Source organism: Lutra lutra, chromosome 12 (genome assembly GCF_902655055.1).
Source record: "Lutra lutra chromosome 12, mLutLut1.2, whole genome shotgun sequence".
NCBI lineage: Eukaryota > Metazoa > Chordata > Mammalia > Carnivora > Mustelidae > Lutra > Lutra lutra.
The window spans coordinates 53,144,580-53,166,744 of NC_062289.1; the positions used below are offsets into that span (position 1 = coordinate 53,144,580).

General features: G+C 34.0%; 1 protein-coding gene across 1 annotated transcript in view; it reads left to right on the forward strand.

Annotated features, from left to right (window-relative positions):
- The window catches only part of SMCHD1 (structural maintenance of chromosomes flexible hinge domain containing 1), a 156,464-nt gene that overhangs the window by 73,772 nt on the left and 60,527 nt on the right, over nucleotides 1-22,165 (forward strand). The window contains 10 exon segments of the mRNA XM_047697061.1: nucleotides 215-311; nucleotides 2,103-2,175; nucleotides 4,572-4,711; nucleotides 5,317-5,451; nucleotides 7,649-7,876; nucleotides 12,008-12,156; nucleotides 13,605-13,693; nucleotides 14,293-14,411; nucleotides 17,219-17,386; nucleotides 20,596-20,721. Coding sequence (XP_047553017.1) covers nucleotides 215-311; nucleotides 2,103-2,175; nucleotides 4,572-4,711; nucleotides 5,317-5,451; nucleotides 7,649-7,876; nucleotides 12,008-12,156; nucleotides 13,605-13,693; nucleotides 14,293-14,411; nucleotides 17,219-17,386; nucleotides 20,596-20,721 — 1,324 coding nt within the window.

A 22,165-nucleotide genomic window follows, 5' to 3' on the forward strand; every position in this document is an offset into this window, starting at 1 on the left:
AGTGTTTGGTGCAGTGCTATCACTTATGGATCATTTTTCTTTGTAAAAGAAGTTCTTGGGAATTTGCTCCTATTGAATTATTTCTCTTTTTTTAAAATACTATCTTATTAGAAAAATGAATTAAACATGAGAATGGCATATGAGAAGGTAACACATTTGCAACTTATTTATAGGTAATGAAGGAAAAAGTTAAAAAATAATTTGTTTTTTCCAGTGGTTTATCTTTACATTATGAAGAAATAACCAAAGGACCGAATTGTGTGATTCGAGGTGTTACAGCTAAGGGCCCTGTAAACTCTTGTCAGGGCAAGGTGAGCATTGTACATAAATGTTTTAATACATGCTTCCTTCCTGTATGGTAAAAATGAAATGGAGAATTTAAAATTGGATGACGTATTTTTGTACCAGGATGACAATATAGGGTTGGGGTTCATTAATCTGGATCATGTCACTAAACTTATTGTAAATATCTAGGGGATACTAGCATGTTCGCTACTGTGTAACATTTATAAATTAAATATATTTTAAGTGTCTTCATCTTCATTCTAGGCTTTTCATATTCAGAGTCATTTAACAGCAGTTACCCAGTACTAGGTTTCTTTTTTTTCTCCAACTTTTATTTTTATTTTTTAATTTTTTTTAAAGATTTTATTTATTTATTTGACAGAGAGAGATCACAAGCAGGCAGAGAGGCAGGTAGAGAGAGAGGAGGAAGCAGGCTCCCCGCTGAGCAGAGAGCCCGATGCTGGGCTCGATCCCAGGACCCCGAGATCATGACCCGAGCCGAAGGCAGCGGCTTAACCCACTGAGCCACCCAGGCGCCCCTTTTCTCCAACTTTTAAAAATTTTTGAATATTGGGGCGCCTGGGTGGCTCAGTGGGTTAAGCCGCTGCCTTCGGCTCAGGTCATGATCTCGGGGTCCTGGGATCGAGTCCCGCATCGGGCTCTCTGCTCAGCGGGGAGCCTGCTTCTCTCTCTCTCTCTCTCTGCCTGCCTCTCCGTCTACTTGTGATCTCTCTCTGTCAAATAAATAAATAAAATCTTTTAAAAAAAAATTTTTTTTTAATATTGTTTTTAGAACACAAAAGTATGAGAAACTTTAGCTCACATTTATGAACATACTGGGTTTGGTATTCGGATAAAGGAAAGTGTTTTGGAGGATGAAGTTAGCGAAGGTAAAAATATAAATTCCAATAAGGTGATTTTCAATCAGGTATATAAAGTACTAGTAGATTTACATGACTAAAGGGATATTATGACAAATAACAAGTAACATATAACTTTTCTTCACTGCACCATTAACCTATAAGATATATTCAGAATTCTTCTATCAAAATGTTATTTAACTAAAAATAGAGCATGTGAGTTTAAGTACTCTATATTGCACTGCATTGTACAATGAAATCAATTTAAAAGTCAAGTTCTGTACATCTTTCTGAATTCAGAGTTTCCTGGAAGAAGAACTGGAAATTCAGGAAAATTTGACTTTAGTAGTATAAGCTTATTAAAAATCTAAAATGATTTCTAGATTTTTAAAAAAAAACTTTCTTGAAGTAACTTTATATTTACAGAAGAGTTGGAAAGGTAGATAGTATTGAGAGTTTGCATATATTCTGTACACAGCTTCCTCTCTTAATATCTTATATAACTACCTAGTATTTATCCAAAGTAAGAAATTAACATTGGTACAATACTATTAACAATATTATGGACTTTATTCACATTTCACCAGTTTTTTTCTAATTAGTTTTCTATTCCAGGATCAAATCCAGAATACCACACACAGTGCATTTGGAGATTTCTAGATTTTTGGTATTTTATACTTCACTATTTGCCATATTTTTTATAATGCCCATCTTGATTCTGATTATTCAGAGGTTATTCTTTTTGAATTTGAAGAAGCTATTATCTGTAAAGAAGCAATAGGAGTCATTTTTTTCATCTATATCTCTTACATCAGTGATCCTGTTTCTCAGTATAAATTTACTGAATAGATTTCTTCAATGTTATGTAAATGAAAAGCAAAAATAAATCAGAATTGAGTTGTTAAATGACTGAGGTATTTAGAACTTGGATTTAATTAAAATAATTTTTTCCAACAGAATTTTAATTTGAAGGTTATTCTGCCGGGCTTAAAAGAAGACACACAGATTTTAAAAATTAGATTACTACCAGGTAATATTTTAAGAACTATTCCTAATATTTACCTATAAAATAATATTCTTATTATAAAATATAAAATTAAGTATTTTTTGGCTTGGTTATGGTATAAGTCTTGAAAATACATTTGAATGTCAAATAAAGCACTGACAAATGACTGAAAAAACAGGAAAATATATAGGAAGACATTAGTGAAGTTCTAAAATAATTGGGAGAAAAATATGAATGTTTAGAATGTATTTGGGAATAACTCTTAAGAGATACACTAATTTGCCTTATATTAGAACTGGTATAACTGTCTTCTCTGGTATAACTAAATGTTTCACATCTTAAAAGTTTCTCATGCATTTATGTTGTTAACTTGATAATGACTTATCAACTTCGTAATGAAGTTACATTAAAGTAACATGGCGTAGGAAATGCTGGCTAATTAAGAGAGGCAGTCTGTCATACAAGTTCAAAGAATACACTCTGATATTCTGTCTTTTGGGTTTGAATGTAAGCTCTGACACTTAAGAGCTAGGTAAACTTGTCCTATACCTCTGTTTCCTCATGTGTACAATGAAATAATATCTACTTTCTCACAGTTGTTGTGAGGATTGAATGAGTTAATATAAGCAAACCCTCACTTTGCAAGATTCTGTGGTAACTGAATGGAGGAGAACACAGTTCCAATATGCATGAGTTCTTGTTAACATAGTACTGTGCAAAGTGATAACTGCATGTACTTGTAAAATACAACAGTGTTGGTCACTTTTGGCTCTGTTACCTTTGTCCACATATGACCTTTTATACTGTTTTTAAATTAAAAGAAACATATTAGCTATGTCCTTTCACAAATTCAAGTTGTTTTGGTTTCCCTCAAACACAAAATGGTAAAGATGTCAAAATTAGCACATTGGTTGAAGTATACAAATAAAATTATTAGGGCACCTGGATGGCTGAGTTAGAAGAGCATGTGGTTCTTTATCTTGGGGTCATGAGTTTGAGCCCACAGTTGATTGTAGAGATTACTTACATACATACTTAAACACACAGAGAAGCAAACTTACTAAAAAAAATTGTTACATAGTAAAAAACAATGCTTTTATTTTAGAGGTTAGCTAAAAGGTACAGATTTGAGTAGTGAAATTCTTAATAACCAGGTAGTTTGACATTGTTTTGAATTTGAGAATGAAAATTGTAAAGTAGGAGGTAGCATGGTATAATGATAATGGTCAAGAAGTTTCAGATTACTCAGGACATTAACCTGAACCTGCCGCTTCCGAGTCATGTAACCTGGGCAAGTAGCTTAATCTCTCTGGATTCCAGTTTCCTCATTTACCAAATGAGGATAATAATATTACCCTCTTCATTAAGATCATTGTGAAAATTATAAAGATAGTGCTTAAAACTTAACATAAAAAAAGTTAATATTGTAACAATGATTTGTAACTTTACATTTTGTTTTCTACATATATATATATATATATGAAAATGCATTAAAAACCAATTATTCATTCAAAAAATGTTGCTTGGAATATAATAAAAAATAAACAGTAACTAATGTTACTGTAAAGTGTTTTCAGTAACTGTTCTTTGTGAATTTTTAGCAAAAATTGTATTTAAAATTATCAGTGCTTTTAGAGCACGTCAAGTCAACTTGCTATAAAAGTGTGAACTCTTGGGGCGCCTGGGTGGCTCAGCAGGTTAAAGCCTCTGCCTTCGGCTCAGGTCATGATCCCAGGGTCCTGGGATCGAGCCCCACATTGGGCTCTCTGCTCCACAGGGACCCTGCTTCCCTTCCTCTCTCTCTCTGCCTCTCTGCCTACTTGTGATCTCTGTCTGTCAAATAAGTAAATAAAATCTTAAAAAAAAAAAAGTGTAAACTCTGATTAATCTTAAAGGAAACTTGGGCTTATAACATCAAAGTAGTGGGCAATCAAACAAGTAAATTACCTGGTTATATCATTACATGAACTGATCCTTTGAACACTATTACCCAAAATTTGTGTTTTTTCTTAACATGATTTTGAGAAATCAGTCATTGTGTAAAGTTAAAGTGAATTTTAAAAAAGTATTTTTAAGAACTTTGCTTTTTGAATCTTCTTTCGAGGATCTCTTTTAAGGTTTTACACCTTTAGGTGATTTTCTAGCATTAGTTACCATTCCATTATGTCATAGCTTGTTGGGTAAAGCTAAGTTAAGACATCAAACATTTTATACAGTTGAGACAACTCTGGTTGTTTATAGAATCTGCATTTTGGGGATAGAAATAGTTAAAACATGGGTATTCCTTTTTTTTTTTTTTTTTTCCTTAGCTTTAAGATACTAAAACTTGAAATGTTAAAGGCTTTTTTTTTTTTTTTCCTGTTTCAATATTTCAGTCTTAGAAACTTGAATCTGTATTTCATTATATAATTCTCTGGTAGGTCCCCCTCATCGATTGAAAGTGAAACCTGATTCTGAAATTCTAGTTATAGAAAATGGAACAGCTTTCCCGTTTCAGGTAGAAGTTTTGGATGAATCAGACAATATAACAACACAGCCAAAATTGATTGTTCATTGTAAGGTAAGCTATTGTAAGATAAAATGTAGGTTTTATTTTGAGTAGCATGGTAGTAAATGGACATAACTATCTCTTTTAGCTACTTTATAGGGAGACTTGTAGTGTATTTTAATCTTTAATGACTATTTCGTGGAGAAACTTTTGGGTACTTCATTCTGTACTTTTTGGCCAAAAGGCATCACCTATTCCAGGTTTCATAGCGAAATTTATAGACAAAACATTCCTCCTCTCCTTTCTTGACCCATTCTCCTCAATTGAGGTGAAGTATTTAATTTATGAATAGAATGATAGAAATGTCTTTTAGGGTTAAGGATGCGTAGACAAATGAAGGTGGTAAGTAAAAGCACAAAAAGAAAAGGAAAATAGGAAATAGGTCAAGTTAAAAAAAAATGGTTGAGGAAGTTGTTTTAGAAGTCATAAATTTTAGAATCATAAAAAATTACTCTTCATTCAGAAATTGTCCAGAATATTGGTGAATTCTGTTTTACCTTTTCCTGTTTAGAGCCAAAAGTAGTAGTTGTAATGGATTATTTGAAAATTTAAACAAATTATTGAATAATTTGTTACATTTGATTGGAGTCTTAAATTATTTTGTATGTTTTCAAAAGTTTTTAGGTGCTCCAAACCTTCCAGTCTACGTTGTAGATTGCAGCAGTTCTGGAACCAGTATTTTAACAGGAGCTGCAATTCAAGTACAGAACATTAAAAAAGACCAGACTCTTAAAGCAAAAATTGAAATACCTGTAAGTTGTTTTATTCATTGATATTATATTGTTTTCATCCAAATATTTCGTAACAGCTTTATAGTATTTTATGTAACATTTGACTTTTAAAAAATGAGGTATCTTTGATTCTTTCAGCTAAAACGAAACAAAAGCAGCATAAAATGGCATAGTAACATATGGTATTAGTAATTTTCTTAATTAACCCTTTTATAGGGGCACCTGGGTGGCTCAGTTGGTTAAGTGTCCAGCTCTTGGTTTTGGCTTAGATTTTGATGCTGACAGATCAAGCCTTGCATCAGGTTCCGCGCTCAGTGTGGAGTCTGCTTGAGATTCTCTCTCTCTCTCTCTCTCTCTCTTTCTCTGCCCCTCCTGCTCATGCTGTGTCTCTCTCTAAAATAAAGTCTTTTTTAAAAAATGTGGCATCTATATGTCAGTTTTATTTTTTTGTTTCTTATGGTTTATACTGTTTCTTAGTCTGGTAAACCACCACTGAGGGACATATAAACCTTAATTTTATGTATAATTTGAAGAATAAATATGTGGTTAGTATTTTCATATAAAGAGATTTCTGTGGTAATGTACTAGTAAGATACTTGCTACTGGATAATACATCATGGCGGAAGGTGAAGCCAGCCTGGAGGAAGGCAAGCCTTGTTCTGAGCAGTTGATCTCCTAAGATTGCAAAATGGGACAACAAATACTTAAGGAAAATATTTCAATGTGATTTCTACATTATTGATATGGTAGATAATGCATAACCTAACCTAACCAGTTGATTAAGTGATGCCTTCCTACTAATTATATATCAATTAACGTATCTTGAGCTTCAAAAGGATAAAAGACAGCTTTTGTTCTTTTCATTAGAATGAGATGACTCTTCATTCCACTTCATATCAAGCTGGTTATATTGATAACCTTCAGATCACTCTTATGCACTTCTTTTGTTATGTATTTTTTAAATTCAGTAAACATGGGCAACTTGTTTTTGAGCATACTTCCTTGCAAAAGATCAGGAAGATTCAGGAAGGAAAGATTTAGAGTTAGGGAGAAATCTGGGTTTGGAAGCAAAGAGTGGTGAACATTAGGAATTACGTAAATTTTATAGAGCAGTGACAGGAAGAAGACCAAGAATCTAGATGAGTTAGGACCAATATCAGAGTGTATCTTATAATATGCATTGGAAAATTTTCATCCAAAGGCAGCAGCTTGAGTTTGAATCAGGTAAATGCAATATGTTTATAATAGAGGGTGGGTTATTTACCTGATATTTGATGAGGTAGGAGTTTTATATGTGTCATTAGTCGTGTAGATGGGCTTAGGAATGACTGCAACTAGATGAGGAAGGAGAAATGGGCTAAATAAGATGTGAAGATATTTTAGGCTTATTTTGAATTTTGTGTATCCTGTAGAATGCACTATAACCTAAATTATGAAATAATGTAGTTTTAATTTTTTTGTGCCTTTAAAATCAATTTAGCATAATCCAGCTCATCCTTACTGACATGTGGGACATAGATATATCCATAATGAATTATTAATGTGTCAGCTCAGCCTTTAGGGCATGTACAATCCTCATTTCACTATAAACCGCCTTTTTCACTTGCCCCAGTGTATTTTTTCAGTGCAGCTTGTGTATTTTATGTCAACTGTTTGTCTCTGATTTTATGGGACATTCTTAATTTCTTACATATTTATTCTTATTAATAGATGCTAGTTACTGAATCTGTCATGTGATTCCAAAGAAGAGGAAAAGAATCCTTTTAATCCAAATACTCTAGTTCTTTGCTTTAATCTGTGGCTTATGCTTACAACTTGATAGTGTGGTATCAGTAGTGTGGTATCTTCTTAATGCCTAAACCTATGAACGTTAACAGTGTATAAGATGATCTTCCATAGTATTGGAAATCAATCCTTAAGCAATGTAGAAGACTCACCATTAAAGCCCAAAAATATATTTTCAGGGACGCCTGGGTGGCTCAGTTGGTTGGACGACTGCCTTCGGCTCAGGTCATGATCCTGGAGTCCCGGGATCGAGTCCCGCATCGGGCTCCCAGCTCCACGGGGAGTCTGCTTCTCTCTCTGACCTTCTCCTAGCTCATGCTCTCTCTCACTGTCTCTCTCTCAAATAAATAAATAAAATCTTTAAAAATATATATATATTTTCAAAAAGTGCAGATGTCATTCAATGTATTTTTGTCTTTTTCTCTTTTCCTAGGGTTGTAAAGATGTGGTACCCGTGGAGAAGACTATTAAGTTGCTTCCTAGTAGCCATGTTGCAAGATTACAGATATTCAGTGTGGAAGGACAAAAGGCAATCCAGATCAAACATCAGGATGAGGTTAATTGGATAGCAGGCGATATTATGCATAATCTTATTTTTCAAATGTATGATGAAGGAGAAAGAGAAATTCATATAACATCAACTTTAGCAGATAAAATTAAAGTAAGTATCTCAGATTAGTTATTTGAAGAATTTTGGTTATTTTATGATTGATTGTAAAACTCTGAACAAGAAGTATTGTAGGGTAGCTTCTAAGAAGCAGCTTATCACAGAAGAATAATATTGTTATTTAAAATTCCAGCCTAAATAAGAATTCGTTTCATGCTTTAGTTTGAAACATGAATGATTCGTATGCAACAAATTCATACATAGAAAAATGATTTTGACACTTAACAAAATGCCAATGATTGGAATTCTCTTTTGGTTTGTTTATTTCCATGGATTGGTTTAGCTGGGTAGTTTTCCATGTTCACCTGTTGTTTTCATGGATGATAGTATGCATTAGGAAATGTAAAATTTGCTTCGTACTTGAACTGTTTCCTAATATTTTAAGAGCATTGGAACAAATTTGCATTTTCAAACCAAGCAATGTAGCAGAACTAACTGTACTTTTTTTCTTCACATCCATAGAGAAAAAACTCAAATCTTGTGTGACAAAATAAAGTTTAAAAAATTCAGTTTTCTCTGAGTCAGTTAGAGACAGAACCTTCCCATTTTTCTGGAAGGCCAACATTTACAGAGCCTTATATAATGGGATCCCAATTAACTAAATTTGTAGAGAGTTGCTATGTGGGACAGGAGGTAGAAATTATTTCTTTGTACTATTTTATTCTATAGCCATCTGGAGTTTCCATATATTGGATCCAGTATTTTAAAAGAATTTTAGTTGACCTTATTTTGAACTCTTACTTGAAATATTCCTTGCCCTAGCCAGTTTAGTTTTTCCTTCTATAATGAGGGACTGGAGGATTGATAGAGCCATAATCTTGATCCTTCTTGGAAAGGAAGGCAAGCCATTTTAAAGGCATATCTGTTATATCAACAGATGTGAAGTTGAGTGGTTTAAAAGTGGTGCTAGGAACCCAGCTTCTGAACTGGTTCCTTGCTTTCTCATGGTTAGGTTTCCACATTCTGGCTTCTTATCGAGGTTGAGAAGAAACTGAGTGGAGAGATTCCACCTGTATATAACTTTCTTTTTGCCATTCTCCCTGTATATAACTTTCTTTTTGCCATTCTCTAAGCATGTGATCAGCAATTGACATATTTTGCCTCAAATTTAGTAGTTATATGTTTGTTGGGTTACAAAGATTTTAAAACATGCACCTCTTTATTGGCAATAAAATACTAAATTCTACTCTTTTGTTAAATGTGTAATCATTAATGTGATTTTTGTGGTCTTCAGAGAATTCTCCAATATTGAAGAAAGTCAACCCTTAACTGAGCTGGGAATCCATTAAAGGGATAACACAGCTAGAGTGAGGGAAGAAAAGCCTTTCTGAAAAGTGTAACTTCTGCTTCTTCCATTATTAAAAAAAAAATCCATGATTTTTATCATAATCCATGATTATGATAAAGAATAAAACATGGTTTAAAAGATAAAAAGATAACTAAGAAGATTAGAACAGCATAAACTAGAGTCAAAATACTAGAATATCTGTGATTTGAGAATCAACTATGGAGGGCTAAAGGAGAAAGTTGAACTAAAAATTCTTACACAGAAAGGATTGCAAGTTCAAAAGTGGGATAGAGTAAGATACTCAACCTAAAAAAGGGATCAAGTAACAAATTAATATATGGAATGCAGGAGATGCAAAATTAAAATAGAGCTAAAAGCATCCAAGAATGAATTAAAACCAAAAGGTGGCTAGAATGGTAGTTAAGTAAATATAACTTGTTTTCTCATCTTGCTGAACAGGAATTAACCTAGATCTTATTCAAAGGCAATAAGTTTCTTTTAACAAACAACTTGAATATCACCTCCCAGAATTGATCATATGATTTGATCAGTATGGTATGTTATTTAAAAAATTTTTTTAGAGTGCACAGATAAACAGAGGGGTGGGGGTGCAGAGGGAAAGGGAGAGAGAATCTTTTTTTTTTTTTTTTAAGATTTTTTATTTATTTATTTGACAGAAAAATCACAAGTAGGCAGAAGTCGCCAAAGAGACAGGGAGAAATCAGGTTCCCTGATGTGGGGCTCAATCCCAGGACCCTGGGATCATGACCTGAGCCGAAGGCAGAGGCTTAACCCACTGAGCCACCCATGCGCCCTGAGAATCTTAAGCAGGTTCCACATTCATGCATTAAGCGTGAGGCTCAATCTCATGACCCTGAGATCACAGCCTGAGGTGAAATCAAGAGTCAGACACCTAACCAACTAAGCCACTCAGACCCCTGATTCTGCTTTTTGTTTATTCATTTGGTTGGGGTTTTGTGGTTTTTTTTTTTTTTTAGGTTCTGTTTATGAGTGTGATCATATGATATTTTTCTTTCTCAGTCTGACTTATTTCACTTAGTATTAAACTCTCCAGGGCCATCCATGTCTCAAATGGCACAATCTCATCCTTTTTTATAGCTGTGTCATATAGCTGTTGTATATACACCAGATTTTCCTTGTCATTTGTCTATTGATGGATACTTAGGTTGCTTCCATATCCTGGCTATAGTAAATAATTTTGCAGTAAACATAGGGTGTGCATTTTTTCAAATTAGTGTTTCTTTTTTTTGGGCAAATACCCAGTAATGGAATTATGGGATCATACAGTATTTCTTTAATTTTTTGAGGAATTGTCATACTGGTTTTTTGCAATGGCTGCACCAATTTACATTCTCACTGACTGTGCACGAGGATTCCTTTTTCTCCATATACTCGGCAGCACTTGTTATAACTTGTGTTTTTTATTTTAGTCATTCTGACAAGTGTAGAGTGAGTGATACCTTCTTGTGGTTTTGATTTTGCATTTCCTTGATGATGAATGATGTTGAATGTCTTTTCCTATAACTCTTGGCTATCTGTGTCTTCTTTGGAGAGAGGTATATTCAGGTCTTATGCCTGTTTTTTAATCAGACTGGGTTTTTTTGGGTGATTTTTATGTATTCTTTATATATTTTGGATATTAACCATTTATCAGGTATGTAATTTGTAGATTTCCTCTCTTACTCAGTAGGTTGTCTTTTTTTGTTGATAGTTTCCTTTGCTTTGCAAAATCTTTTTATTTTGATGTCCAATAGTTTATTTTTGCTTTTGTTTCCCATGCCTTAGGAGACATATCTAGAAATATGTTGCTTTGGCCAATGTCAGAGAAATTACTGCCTGTGTTCTCTTGTATGATTTTTATGGTTTCAGGTCTCACGTTTAGGTCTTTAATCCATTTTGAGTTTATTTTTGTGTATGGCATTAGAGAATGGTCCAGTTTAAAAAAAAAAAAAAAAGTCCAGTTTCATTATTTTATGTGTAGCTCTCCAGTTTTCCCAGCACCATTTATTGAAAAGATTATCTTTCCCCATTGTATATCCTCACCTCCTTTTCATTGATTATATAATCATGGGTTTATTTCTGGGTTCTTTATTCTATTCCATTGATCTATGTATTTATTTTTGTGCCAGTACCATACTATTTGGATTACTGCAGCTTTGTAGTATTTCTTAATATCTGGTATTGTGATACCTCCAGCCTTTTTGTTCCTTCCCAGGATTGTTTTGGCTACTCCAGGTCTTCTGTGGTACCATTACAAATTTTAGTGTTATTTGTTCTAGTTTTGTGGAAAATGCTATTGGTATTTTGGTAGGGAATGCATTGAATCTGTAAATTTCTTTGGGTAACAGAACATTTTAACAATACGAATTTTTCTACTTCATCTTTGCATTTGTTTGTGTCATCTTTAATTTCCTTCATCAGAGTTTTATGGTTTTTGGAGTTTAGATCTTTCATCTCTTTGGTTAAGTTTATTCCTAGTGTTTTATTCTTTTTGGTGTAGTTGCAAATGGTGCTTTTAAAATTTCTCTTTCTATACTTTGTTATTTGCATATAGAAATACTACCAATTTCTGGGTATATCCTGCCACTTCACTGAATTCGTTTATTACTTCTGCTGGTTTTTCAGTGGAGTCTTTAGAAAGGAAGAAACTTCTTAATCTTATTAATATATGAACCACCACGATTTTTGTTCATAAACAAACTTTTTCTTTGGAGATGGTTAAGTTTATAACTTTGATCTTCAGTAAGTTAAGTGGCAGTAGGGAGACATTGGACTAAACTTTATATTTTTCTTAGGTAATATAATTTTTCTTTTAGGTTAATTGGACTCCTGAGATTAACAAAGAACACTTGCTACAGGGTCTCCTTCCTGATGTACAAGTACCAACATCTGTGAAAGATATGCGGTATTGCCAGGTTTCATTCCAAGATGATCATGTGTCTTTGGAAAGTGCATTTACAGTGAGGTTTGTGAGCATATTATATTTTGACATATTTCAAAATTTGGCATATTATGACAAAAAGGTGTTTCTCCAAAGCATGCTAGTGAAAGTTGTTTTTAATGTAGAAAATAATTGTAATTTCTATGAAATATAGTAGGTTGTCTTTGAAATAAAGCTTCACTGGAGATAGTGATTAATTCATCAGTCTTTCACCTCTTTGGTTAAGTTCATTCCTAAGTATTTTATTATTTTATATACCTTGTGCTTAATAAACTCTCTGGTATCTGTGAGAGCTAGATCTGTCATTAAAGGAAAGCCCTCCTACTGCAAGCAGCAGTGAAAATGCCTGTAAAATGACCGACGAAAAACAAAGAGTGTGATCAGTGAATGTGGTGTTCACAAGGAATAATTCTTTCATTGCTTAGTGATGATTTTTAAACCTGAGTCCAAACAAACCTAATATGTATTACTGAAAGAAAAGGGGAAGACTTACATAAATACATATATAAATCTTTCACCCTGGCCTGTCAGTTCCTTGCTCACCTGTTCCAGTAACCTCATTCATTTGAATTCTTCCATCCATTTTCATAGTATTCCCAGGCTTTCTGTTTTGTTTTGGTTTGTTTTTGAGAGGAAGAACATGCGGGGAGGGGCAGAGAGAGAGGGAGTGAAGAGAATCCTAGCCAGGCTCCACACCCAGCCCAGAACCAGATGTGGGGCTTGATCTCACAATCCCAAGATCATAACCCTAGCCGAAGTCAAGAGTTGGTCACTCAGCCAACTGAGCCATTCAGGCACCTCTGAGATGAAATTTTTAATTAGACTACTCTCTATGCACAGCCAGATCTCTTGATGATGAATTATTCTTACTGACCCACCCCCCCCCCTTTTTTTTTTTTTAAAGATTTTATTTATTTGACAGATCACAAGGAGGCAGGGAGAGACGGGGGTGGGGGGGTGGAGGGGTGGGGGGAAGCAGGCTCCCTGCTGAGCAGGGACCCGCTTTTTCTTTCTCAGTTCTCTTGTCCTAATTCCTTTTATCTAGCATAGATGATATGAACACTTCTTTGCAAGCTATCTTTTCTCCGTTTCCATTTGGGATAATAGTGTGATGTTCTATAAATTGAGGTATTTGGAGGAGTGTTGTTGTATTTAAGTTTTAAAAAACAAGTGTTAAATACATATATGTTATTTTTTTAAAAAAGATTTTATTTATTTATTTGACAGAGATCACAAGTAGGCAGAAAAGCAGGCAGAGAGGTGGGGGGGAAGCAGGCTCCCCACTGAGCAGAGACCCTGATATGGGGCTCCATCCCAGGACCTTGAGATCATGACCTGAGGCAAAGGCAGAGGCTTTAACCCACTGAGCCACCCAGGCGCCCCTATATAAGTTATTCTTTAGCATATTTTTCTCACATATTTTCACAATCAGTGGTATAACTAAAGCCTTTTAACTTGTTAACTCATTTCAGACCACTTCCTGATGAACCTAAACATCTAAAATGTGAGTTAAAAGGAGGAAAAACAATACAGATGGGCCAAGAGCTTCAAGGAGAAATAGGTTAGTATGATCTGCTTTTTTCTTTAAAATACTTCTATAATATGTGCTTACATTTGTGATTTGGCATATGTGATCTGAAAGGAAAGCTTTGATTTTATATATATTTATTGTTTTAAAACTCAATGTTGGAAAAGATGGCTGTATTTCATTGTCTTTGCCTAGGCTGACATAACTTTAAAATCAGTTTGGCAAAAATAATTTCATGGAAAAATTGGCTTTTGTTAGAAGTAATAATATTTAATATTACAAGTGTAAAGTAAGTGTATGAATGGATTCATATCAATAATCAGTGGATTATTTTTCTTATACCTAGAATATTACATAATACTAAGTTATTTTCTTCAAAATTTGATGGTAAAAAATTTGATTAACGTCAACACCGTGTTAAATATATAAATAGAAATGTACTTAAGTAGAGTCTTGATTTTTTTTTGGTGATTATAAAAGAAGCAAGTATTATTACTTCTTACAAAATAGTACCTAAGAGAACAAAGTTAATGGTTTTCTAAGCACAATTTTAAATGTTCAAATGTATTTATTGATGTTTATATCTTTTACCAAAAGATAACTTTAGTTTTAAACTATCCTTTTTTATGTAGTTGTAATAGTTACAGATCAGTATGGAAATCAGATACAGGCATTTTCACCAAGTTCTTTATCTGCCTTGGGAATTGCTGGGATTGGACTTGATAGCTCTCATTTGAAAACTACCTTTCAGGTATGGCTTCTTTTCATAGCAGTTGGCTTATACCATTGTTTTACAATTAACAAAATTTGGGAAAAACTAAAATAACTAAAGTTTGATTTTGGTGTTTATAATGCAAAATCATGAAAGGCATCATAAAGGTTTTGTAATGACAAACGTTGTACACAGAAATTTGAATAGCATGAATAATTCCCATGTTCTCATCACTCAGTCTCAATAATCGTCACTTTCCCCTTTACTATATCATTTTGAAGCGAATTCCATACATTATAACATTTTATCCATAAATATTTTAATATGTATATAGAAGTAGTTTTTTTTTTTTTAAGATTTTATTTATTTATTTGAGAGAGAGAGAGATAGTGAGAGAGAGCATGAGCAAGGAGAAGGTCAGAGGGAGAAGCAGACTCCCCATGGAGCTGGGAGCCTGATGTGGGACTCGATCCCGGGACTCCGGGATCATGATCTGAGCCGAAGGCAGTTGTCCAACCAACTGAGCCACCCAGGCGTCCCTAGAAGTAGTTTTTCTTAATTAATAAACTTTCTTAGTGCTTACGTCCTGCATTAAATAGGATATGCTAGGGAAAAAACTAATTGGGCGGGTTTGCAGCTATGCAGTTAATTGAGATTAGCTTGAAAAATAAGAACTGCAGTGGAGTTATTTCAGTTTAAAAAGAAGCAAGCATGTACAATGTATTCTGCTTGGAGAGATCAAAGGCAAATTTTGGGGAAAAAAATGTTTGAGTTGGACCTTTAAGGAACCTTCCAGGCCACAGCAGATGAAAGAGTAGAAATTCCAAGGCCAAGTAAAGTTGAATCCACTTAGAGCATTTAATGCTTTTTTAAAACTCTTATTCCTTTTAGAGCCTCCATTATAGTTTCTAACTTGATGACATAATCATAAGAGTAGCCTCTTTGTTGCCCTTCCTTACTAGAGTTTCTATTATCATAAATGTGTTCAACACAGCTCACTGTATTTTAACAGTGCTGAAGAACTTTTCATGATGTTTTGTTTACTTTACAGAGATAAGGTTTTAGTGTTTGACTTTCAGGTTCTCCCATTATTTATCTTCACCCTATGTATGTCTAAATCAGAAGATAACTATGTTTCTGCCGTTATGCATGAACAGTCTACTTGAAGCACAGATACCCATCCTCGTTCAATAATTTCTCCTAAATTGTAGCCTGGCTTCCTGCATTTTCAACTTTCCCCATCTGTTAGATTCCTATCAGCATGTAAACAAGCTGTTGTATCTCCTACCTTAAAAAACAAATTACTTGCCCTCCCCCAACCCCAGCCAAAACATCCTTTTGGCCCTAATTCCCCATCCATCTATTGCTCTATTTCTCTTCTTTCTATAGTATAACTCCTTGGAAGAGTTGTATGTATTCTGTTCCCACATCCTTTTCTGTCATTCTCAAGCAAGCCACTCTCATCATGTTTTTTTGGTTTTTAGCTTTTTTGTTTTTATACTATACTTAGTTTTTTTGTTTATATACTATATGCATTTTATACTATCAGTTTAGATTTCCATTTCCTCAGTATGCCCTAAAATATCCTTACATATTACACCGAAGCATTATCTCACACCTTTATCCTCCCATAGCTCATTATTCCTCAGCCAAGGTGACTTACTTTCTTCCTATTGTCATTTTATAACAGATATATACTATCTTGACCCACTTGCAAACACTTTCCCCAGTCTCTGCAGAAAGAAAATGGAGCCTTCTGTTTTAAAACTATTTATTTATTTAATTTATTTTAAAAAAGATTTTATTATTTATTTGACAGAGATCACAAGTAGGCAGAGAGGCAGGCAGAGAGAGAGAGGGGGATGCAGGCTCCCTGTTGAGCAGAGAGCCCGATGCGGAGCTGGATCCCAGAACCTGGGATCATGAGCTGAAGGCAGAGGCTTTAACCCACTGAGCCACCCAGGCATCCCTGTTTTACTAATATTTGTTTTCCAAATATTGAAAAATTCTGTGCCCATTGGGGTTTGGGTGGAAATTAATGTGAATTATTTTTGCAATGTCTTTGTGCAGATAATGTTCTGCAAACAGTTGTTTGAGAATGTAAAACATGAAATTTTAACTCTGATTTTTAAGATCTGATGGAATGGATAAGTACTCACAGGAATTTAAGATGACAAAATTATTAAGGGTAATTGTTGGAATGTGAATGGTGTAGTGCTCCTGCCAGTATGGAATTGGTTTTTATGAATGTATCAGGCTAGTGTCATTGATCCGCATTAATAAGATGTGAAACAGATTGAGCAGTAACAAATCGAAGCCTCTACCTTCTTGGAGATCACCTTATAATGGGAATAATGGTCAGAAATGAGTGCTAAAAAGAAAAAGTAAAATGGGGTAATGGAAACAGTGCCATTGTACAGAGTGGACAGAGAATACCCCTCTGATCAGGGTATCCTATATGGGAGACTTAAAGAAAGGCCATGTAGATTGGTAAAGAATTTTGCAAAGAGCAGGAAAGAACAAGTGCAAAGGGTATTGGGCAAGCACTTGCTTTGCTGTTTGGGAAATAAAAAGGAGACCATGTAAATAAGAGGGAAATTAGGAAAAAATAAAAAGGACTTAGCCAGAACCTTTTAGATGTCTCCCTCACAAAAAAGAAATTCAATTTCTCTTCTCAAGGAAATGAATTTCATAGTGTGCCAGTATTGGTATGTGTGCAAGTTACTTGTTATTGTTTTATGCAGAAACATATCTATATGCAATTGTGTAAATGACAACATTTTCTTGTCTTTTTTAAAAATTAAGCATAATAGTCTATGTTTTCTTGATGTACCTTTCTTCACTAGGAAAATACACAAAGTATAAGTGTAAAAGGCATCAAATTTATTCCAGGCCCTCCTGGAAATAAGGATCTTTGTTTTACCTGGCGTGAATTTTCTGACTTTATTCGAGTGCAGCTAATTTCTGGACCACCAGCAAAGCTTCTCCTTATAGACTGGCCAGACTTAAAGGAGGTAAGTAACTCTGCCTTGTTTGAAAGAATTTATTATCACGACTTATTACTTTCAGATTATGAGTGGATCAGAATAGATATATTGTTGAAATAATAACAAATAGCAATAATAATAAAAGGACAAAGTAATACGATTTTTATTTTATTTTTAAGATTTTATTTATTTGAGAGAGAGACAGTGAGAGAGAGCATGAGAGGCGAGAAGGTCAGAGGGAGAAGCAGACTCCCCGTGGAGCTGGGAGCCGGATGTGGGACTCGATCCCGGGACTCTGGGACCGTGACCCGAGCCGAAGGCAGTTGCTCAACCAACCGAGCCACCCAGGCACCCAGTAATACAATTTTTAATACTTCATTATTTAATTTATCGCTTGTGTTCTCATTTGTTAAAAAATAGTGTAATAACATCGTGGTGAGCACTATGTAATGTACAGAAGTATTTAATCACTATATTGTATATCTGAAACTAATATAACTGTTAATTTTACTGGAATTAAAATTTAAAAAAAATTTTTTTAATGCTGTAATAATTGACACCTTAAAAATTTTATTACAGGGACAGCTGGGTGGCTCATTCAGTTAAGTGTCTGCCTTCAGCTCAAATCATGATCCCAGGGTCCTGGGATCAAGCCCTATGTCTGGCTTCCTGCTCACTGGGGAACCTGCTTCTCCCTCTCCCTCAGCCATACCTCCTGCTTATGCTTTCTCTCATTTTCTGTCTCTCTCAAATAAAATCTTCAAAAAAAAAAATGTTTTAAATGTATTATAGGAATTTTCAAATTTGTAAAAGTGAAAATAGCATAATGAACCCCAAGTTTCAGCAGTTACTATTTTTTCCCAATTTTGTTTCATTGTTCTGTCTTACTATCTTAAATGTTTTCTCTGGAGTTTGAAAAAGCATATTAGATATCAAGTAATTATATGCATAAAACCTTGGTATACCTTCTTATACAGGTAGTTAAATCTTAAATACTGATTTTGGAAATGTCTGTTAAATATGTTGAGTTTTAACTAAATGTTTAGAATTCTGATTTTAAAATGTTTAGATGTTGGTATTCAGTTTTGGTCTAACAGGGCTTTACCTGTTGATATGATAGCTTACATTATTTTTCTTTTCTGATAACTTATTTATTTATTTGAAAGATTTTATTTATTTGACAGAGAGAGATCACAAATAGGTAGAGAGGCAGGCAGAGAGTGGGGGTGGGGGGAACAGACTCTCTGCCGAGCAGAGAGCCCGACACGGGACTCGATTCCGGGACCCTGAGATCATGACCCGAGCTGAAGGCAGAGGCTTAACCCACTGAGCCACCCAGGCACCCCATAGCTTACATTATTTCCTAAAGAAAAATGAGCTTATATCACCATGGTAATGGGTGAAATTATACTGTTAAAGGAGCAGATCCTCTAAGGAAAATTTATGTTACCTGTGTCTTAGTTTGAGATTGCCCTTTTTGATTTGTGAATTTAAGATAAACAAGTGAAGACTGTGAGCTTTAAAATTTTTTTCTATAATACTGTCTTGACTGAGAAGTTTTACTAAAAAGCCAGTGCACTTATTTTTATCTGGGAGCATTTATACTATATAAGTTAATATATTCTTTGTGCCCAGCGATGTCAATAAAGGATTTGTTGGTTTACTGTGTTATGAAATAATTGTTAACTTTTGAGGTGGAAAAAATGTTGGCATGTTCATCTTTTAATATGACTTTGTGTTGGGGAATGTAAAAAATGACAGCTTAACTTAAATTTCATGTTAGATTGATTTGTAGATACCATAGAAATCCAGAAGTTTTTAAAACAAACTGATTTCTCACTTTGTTAGAGATATCATTATATGTAGATAAGGCTGTAAAATTATCATTGAATATATAAGATTCCTAAAATTTCCTAATTAATTCTTGACCTGCCTTCCCCCAACAGGATCTGAAGTGGAAAAAGGGAACCGATTTAACACTAACATAAGTGGAAAAAAATATGTAAATGTTATATTAACATACACATCTACTCTCTCTTTAAACTTTACATGATGTATTATTATCATTCTTATTTTATAAATGAAGAAACAAATCCTGAAACATTAAATTACATGCCAGTACTAATGTAATGCCCTGTCAGAGGGCAGATTTGTATTTATAAACATTTGATTTTGGATACTGATTTTTTCCACTTTTTCCCAGATAACTTTATAACTAAGAGCTAAGGCTACAGGTTGTTTATTAAAGAATATTCTTTAAAGTAGTTACTGTTTGATGGGTAGACAGTTATGTGATTAGGAGTGAAGTACAATGATATGTTTGCATTTGGAAGCTGTCATCAATTTTTTAAATTTAGGTTTTTAATACATTTCAGCAGATGGAATATAGTCAACTATAGCCATGTAAACTTTGTGATAGTCAAGCATTTTAACTAAACTAGTCTCAAGGGTATCTTTTTAAAAAAATCAAGTCCTATCTGAAATACATTTTTAATTTTTTTCCCATTTTTAGCAACCTCCTAACATTATTTGGTAATCAACTACCTCCAGTAAAGTGGGGATTGGAGGAAGTACAGGGAACATTATTGATAGGAGAGAGATGATAAATCAGCTTTACCTTATCGCTGGTCTGTTCTCTACCATCTTCTTTTCTTTTTTTTAACTTTTAAAATCTGACCCATTAGATTGGAACTTTTATCAGGTTTCTTGCTAGACAATGTGTTTCCTTTGATATGTTCAGTATTAATAGGGTCAACAGGCAAATTCCCAGAATTAAATAAGCCTTACATAAAGGAAGGAAAAAACAAGAGGTGTTTTAAACAAACTAGACAGTGTAGCTTATCAGCGACTAGTCTATTTAAGGAGCAATAGAAAGCTGTGGCAGAGTGCTGACAATTGACAGAGGAGATAAACTATAAACAGCCAATACTACATCTGAGAACCTCAGATAACCTTTACTTCCTTCGAAGTCATTCTGATATATAACTTTCAGGAATGTGTTAGAAGCTAGTAATGTCAAAGGTTTCCCCCCCTTTATTATATTGTTGATAATTTCTGTGAGAAAATGATCACTTATAACAATATAATTGACTTTCAAAAGTTTATTTTAATTGGTGAAAGAAGCCGTTTTTAACTAGAACAGAGATAAATTAAGTAATCATTTAGTAAGTGTACAAGTAGTAATTATATCATTAGACAGATTTGTTTAAGTGCTTCTTAAAATATTTTTATTTTAGTCCATTCCAGTGATTAATGGAAGAGAACTACAGAATCCTCTCATTGTTCAACTTTGTGACCAGTGGGATAATCCAGCACCTGTATCACACGTTAAAATAAGTCTCATGAAAGCTAACAATTTAAAGGTAAGTTTTAAACATCCTTTACATAATTTTCATCCACCTAGAATTTTGGGTTTCATTGTCATGATAATTTTGTTAGATGTCATATTTTTAAAAATACAGTCTTATATAACCTTTATTATTGCTTATTTTAAATTTTTCATAATTATTTTGAGGAAGTCAAGTTTATATCTTTCAAGCAGTGTAACAAGGGGCAACAACCTACAATTATGATTGAGTGGTTATTCTATAATACTAATAATATTTGGATTTCAGATTAGGATGAATAGATAATACTGAGAAGATGAGTAAAGACAAATATAATGACCTGCAGTATGGGTTAAGGAACAGGTATTATTTGGGAAATTTACAAGCTAAGGGTAATCAAGAAAAGTCATGTGAGTACTTGTCTTCTAACATATCTTATTGAGAGCTACCAGGACCTGGGCATAGCTGCTAGACTTAGACTGAGTTGTATTCTGGAGTATGGGGCAAGTGTGAATATGGCCGTGTAACATTTGGGGGCAAACATAGTGCTTGATACCAAGAAGTCCAAGATTACTACCTGTTTACATGAGCACTGGGGTAGCCAGCTGTTAAGGTTCTAGTGGGGACTTTGGGTGCCTCATACAGAGTTGGAGGGCCTTCCTGTGAGGGGAAATGGGAGAAGCTGCCCATTGCAAAGTTATGTTTTGACACAGTTTGTCTTGTTGAAGGAGATTAATTTGTCCCAGTCAGGTTGTTCCCAGGTAACACAGAATTAAGTATGCCTCTACAAACATTTTATAATTTTAGTGGATGAAAATAGTTGATATTATGTAAATATGCAGTTGTTTAAAAGTAATCCATTAGTTCAGTAAGAATTCTAAAAGGGATTTCTAGGACCTGACAAGTTGATCTTAAATGTCGTATGGAAGATTAAGGTGCCAAGGATAGCTTGTGATCCACATGGACTTGGTTTCTTAGTAATCAGGATCAGACATCTTAAAGCCTGTTTTTAAAAAAAAAGACTATGATATTGCTTGCTATATAACCTGAAATAGAAGGCTTGCTTCTCTGCCTTAGTAATAAGAATTTATGACCCAGATGGAAGAAATACTTTGAAAAAGACGCATTGAGAGACCAGAGGGTAGATAGGATAGGTACAAATACAGGATTTTATTCTGTCATTTTGATTACTCACTTTTGCCTTTTGCTTTTTGTTTGTTTGCGTGTGTCATAATTACCTATTTTTTAGGTTCTATTAAACAGAAATGGGAATTAAGGCTTAGGAGAGAGTCTGATACTCTGGTAAAACTGTTAACAAATTCACTTTTGTTCTTATTGTTTGCTTCTAGAAGAGTTAAACTGATTATTTTCTACCACAAAAAAGAATATTATTCTAGTTTCTAGAGAAACATTTGTAGAAGACTGAGAGATTCTTCTAACTGATGATTAGTACCATTGATTCTTAATCATTTGAAAGTGA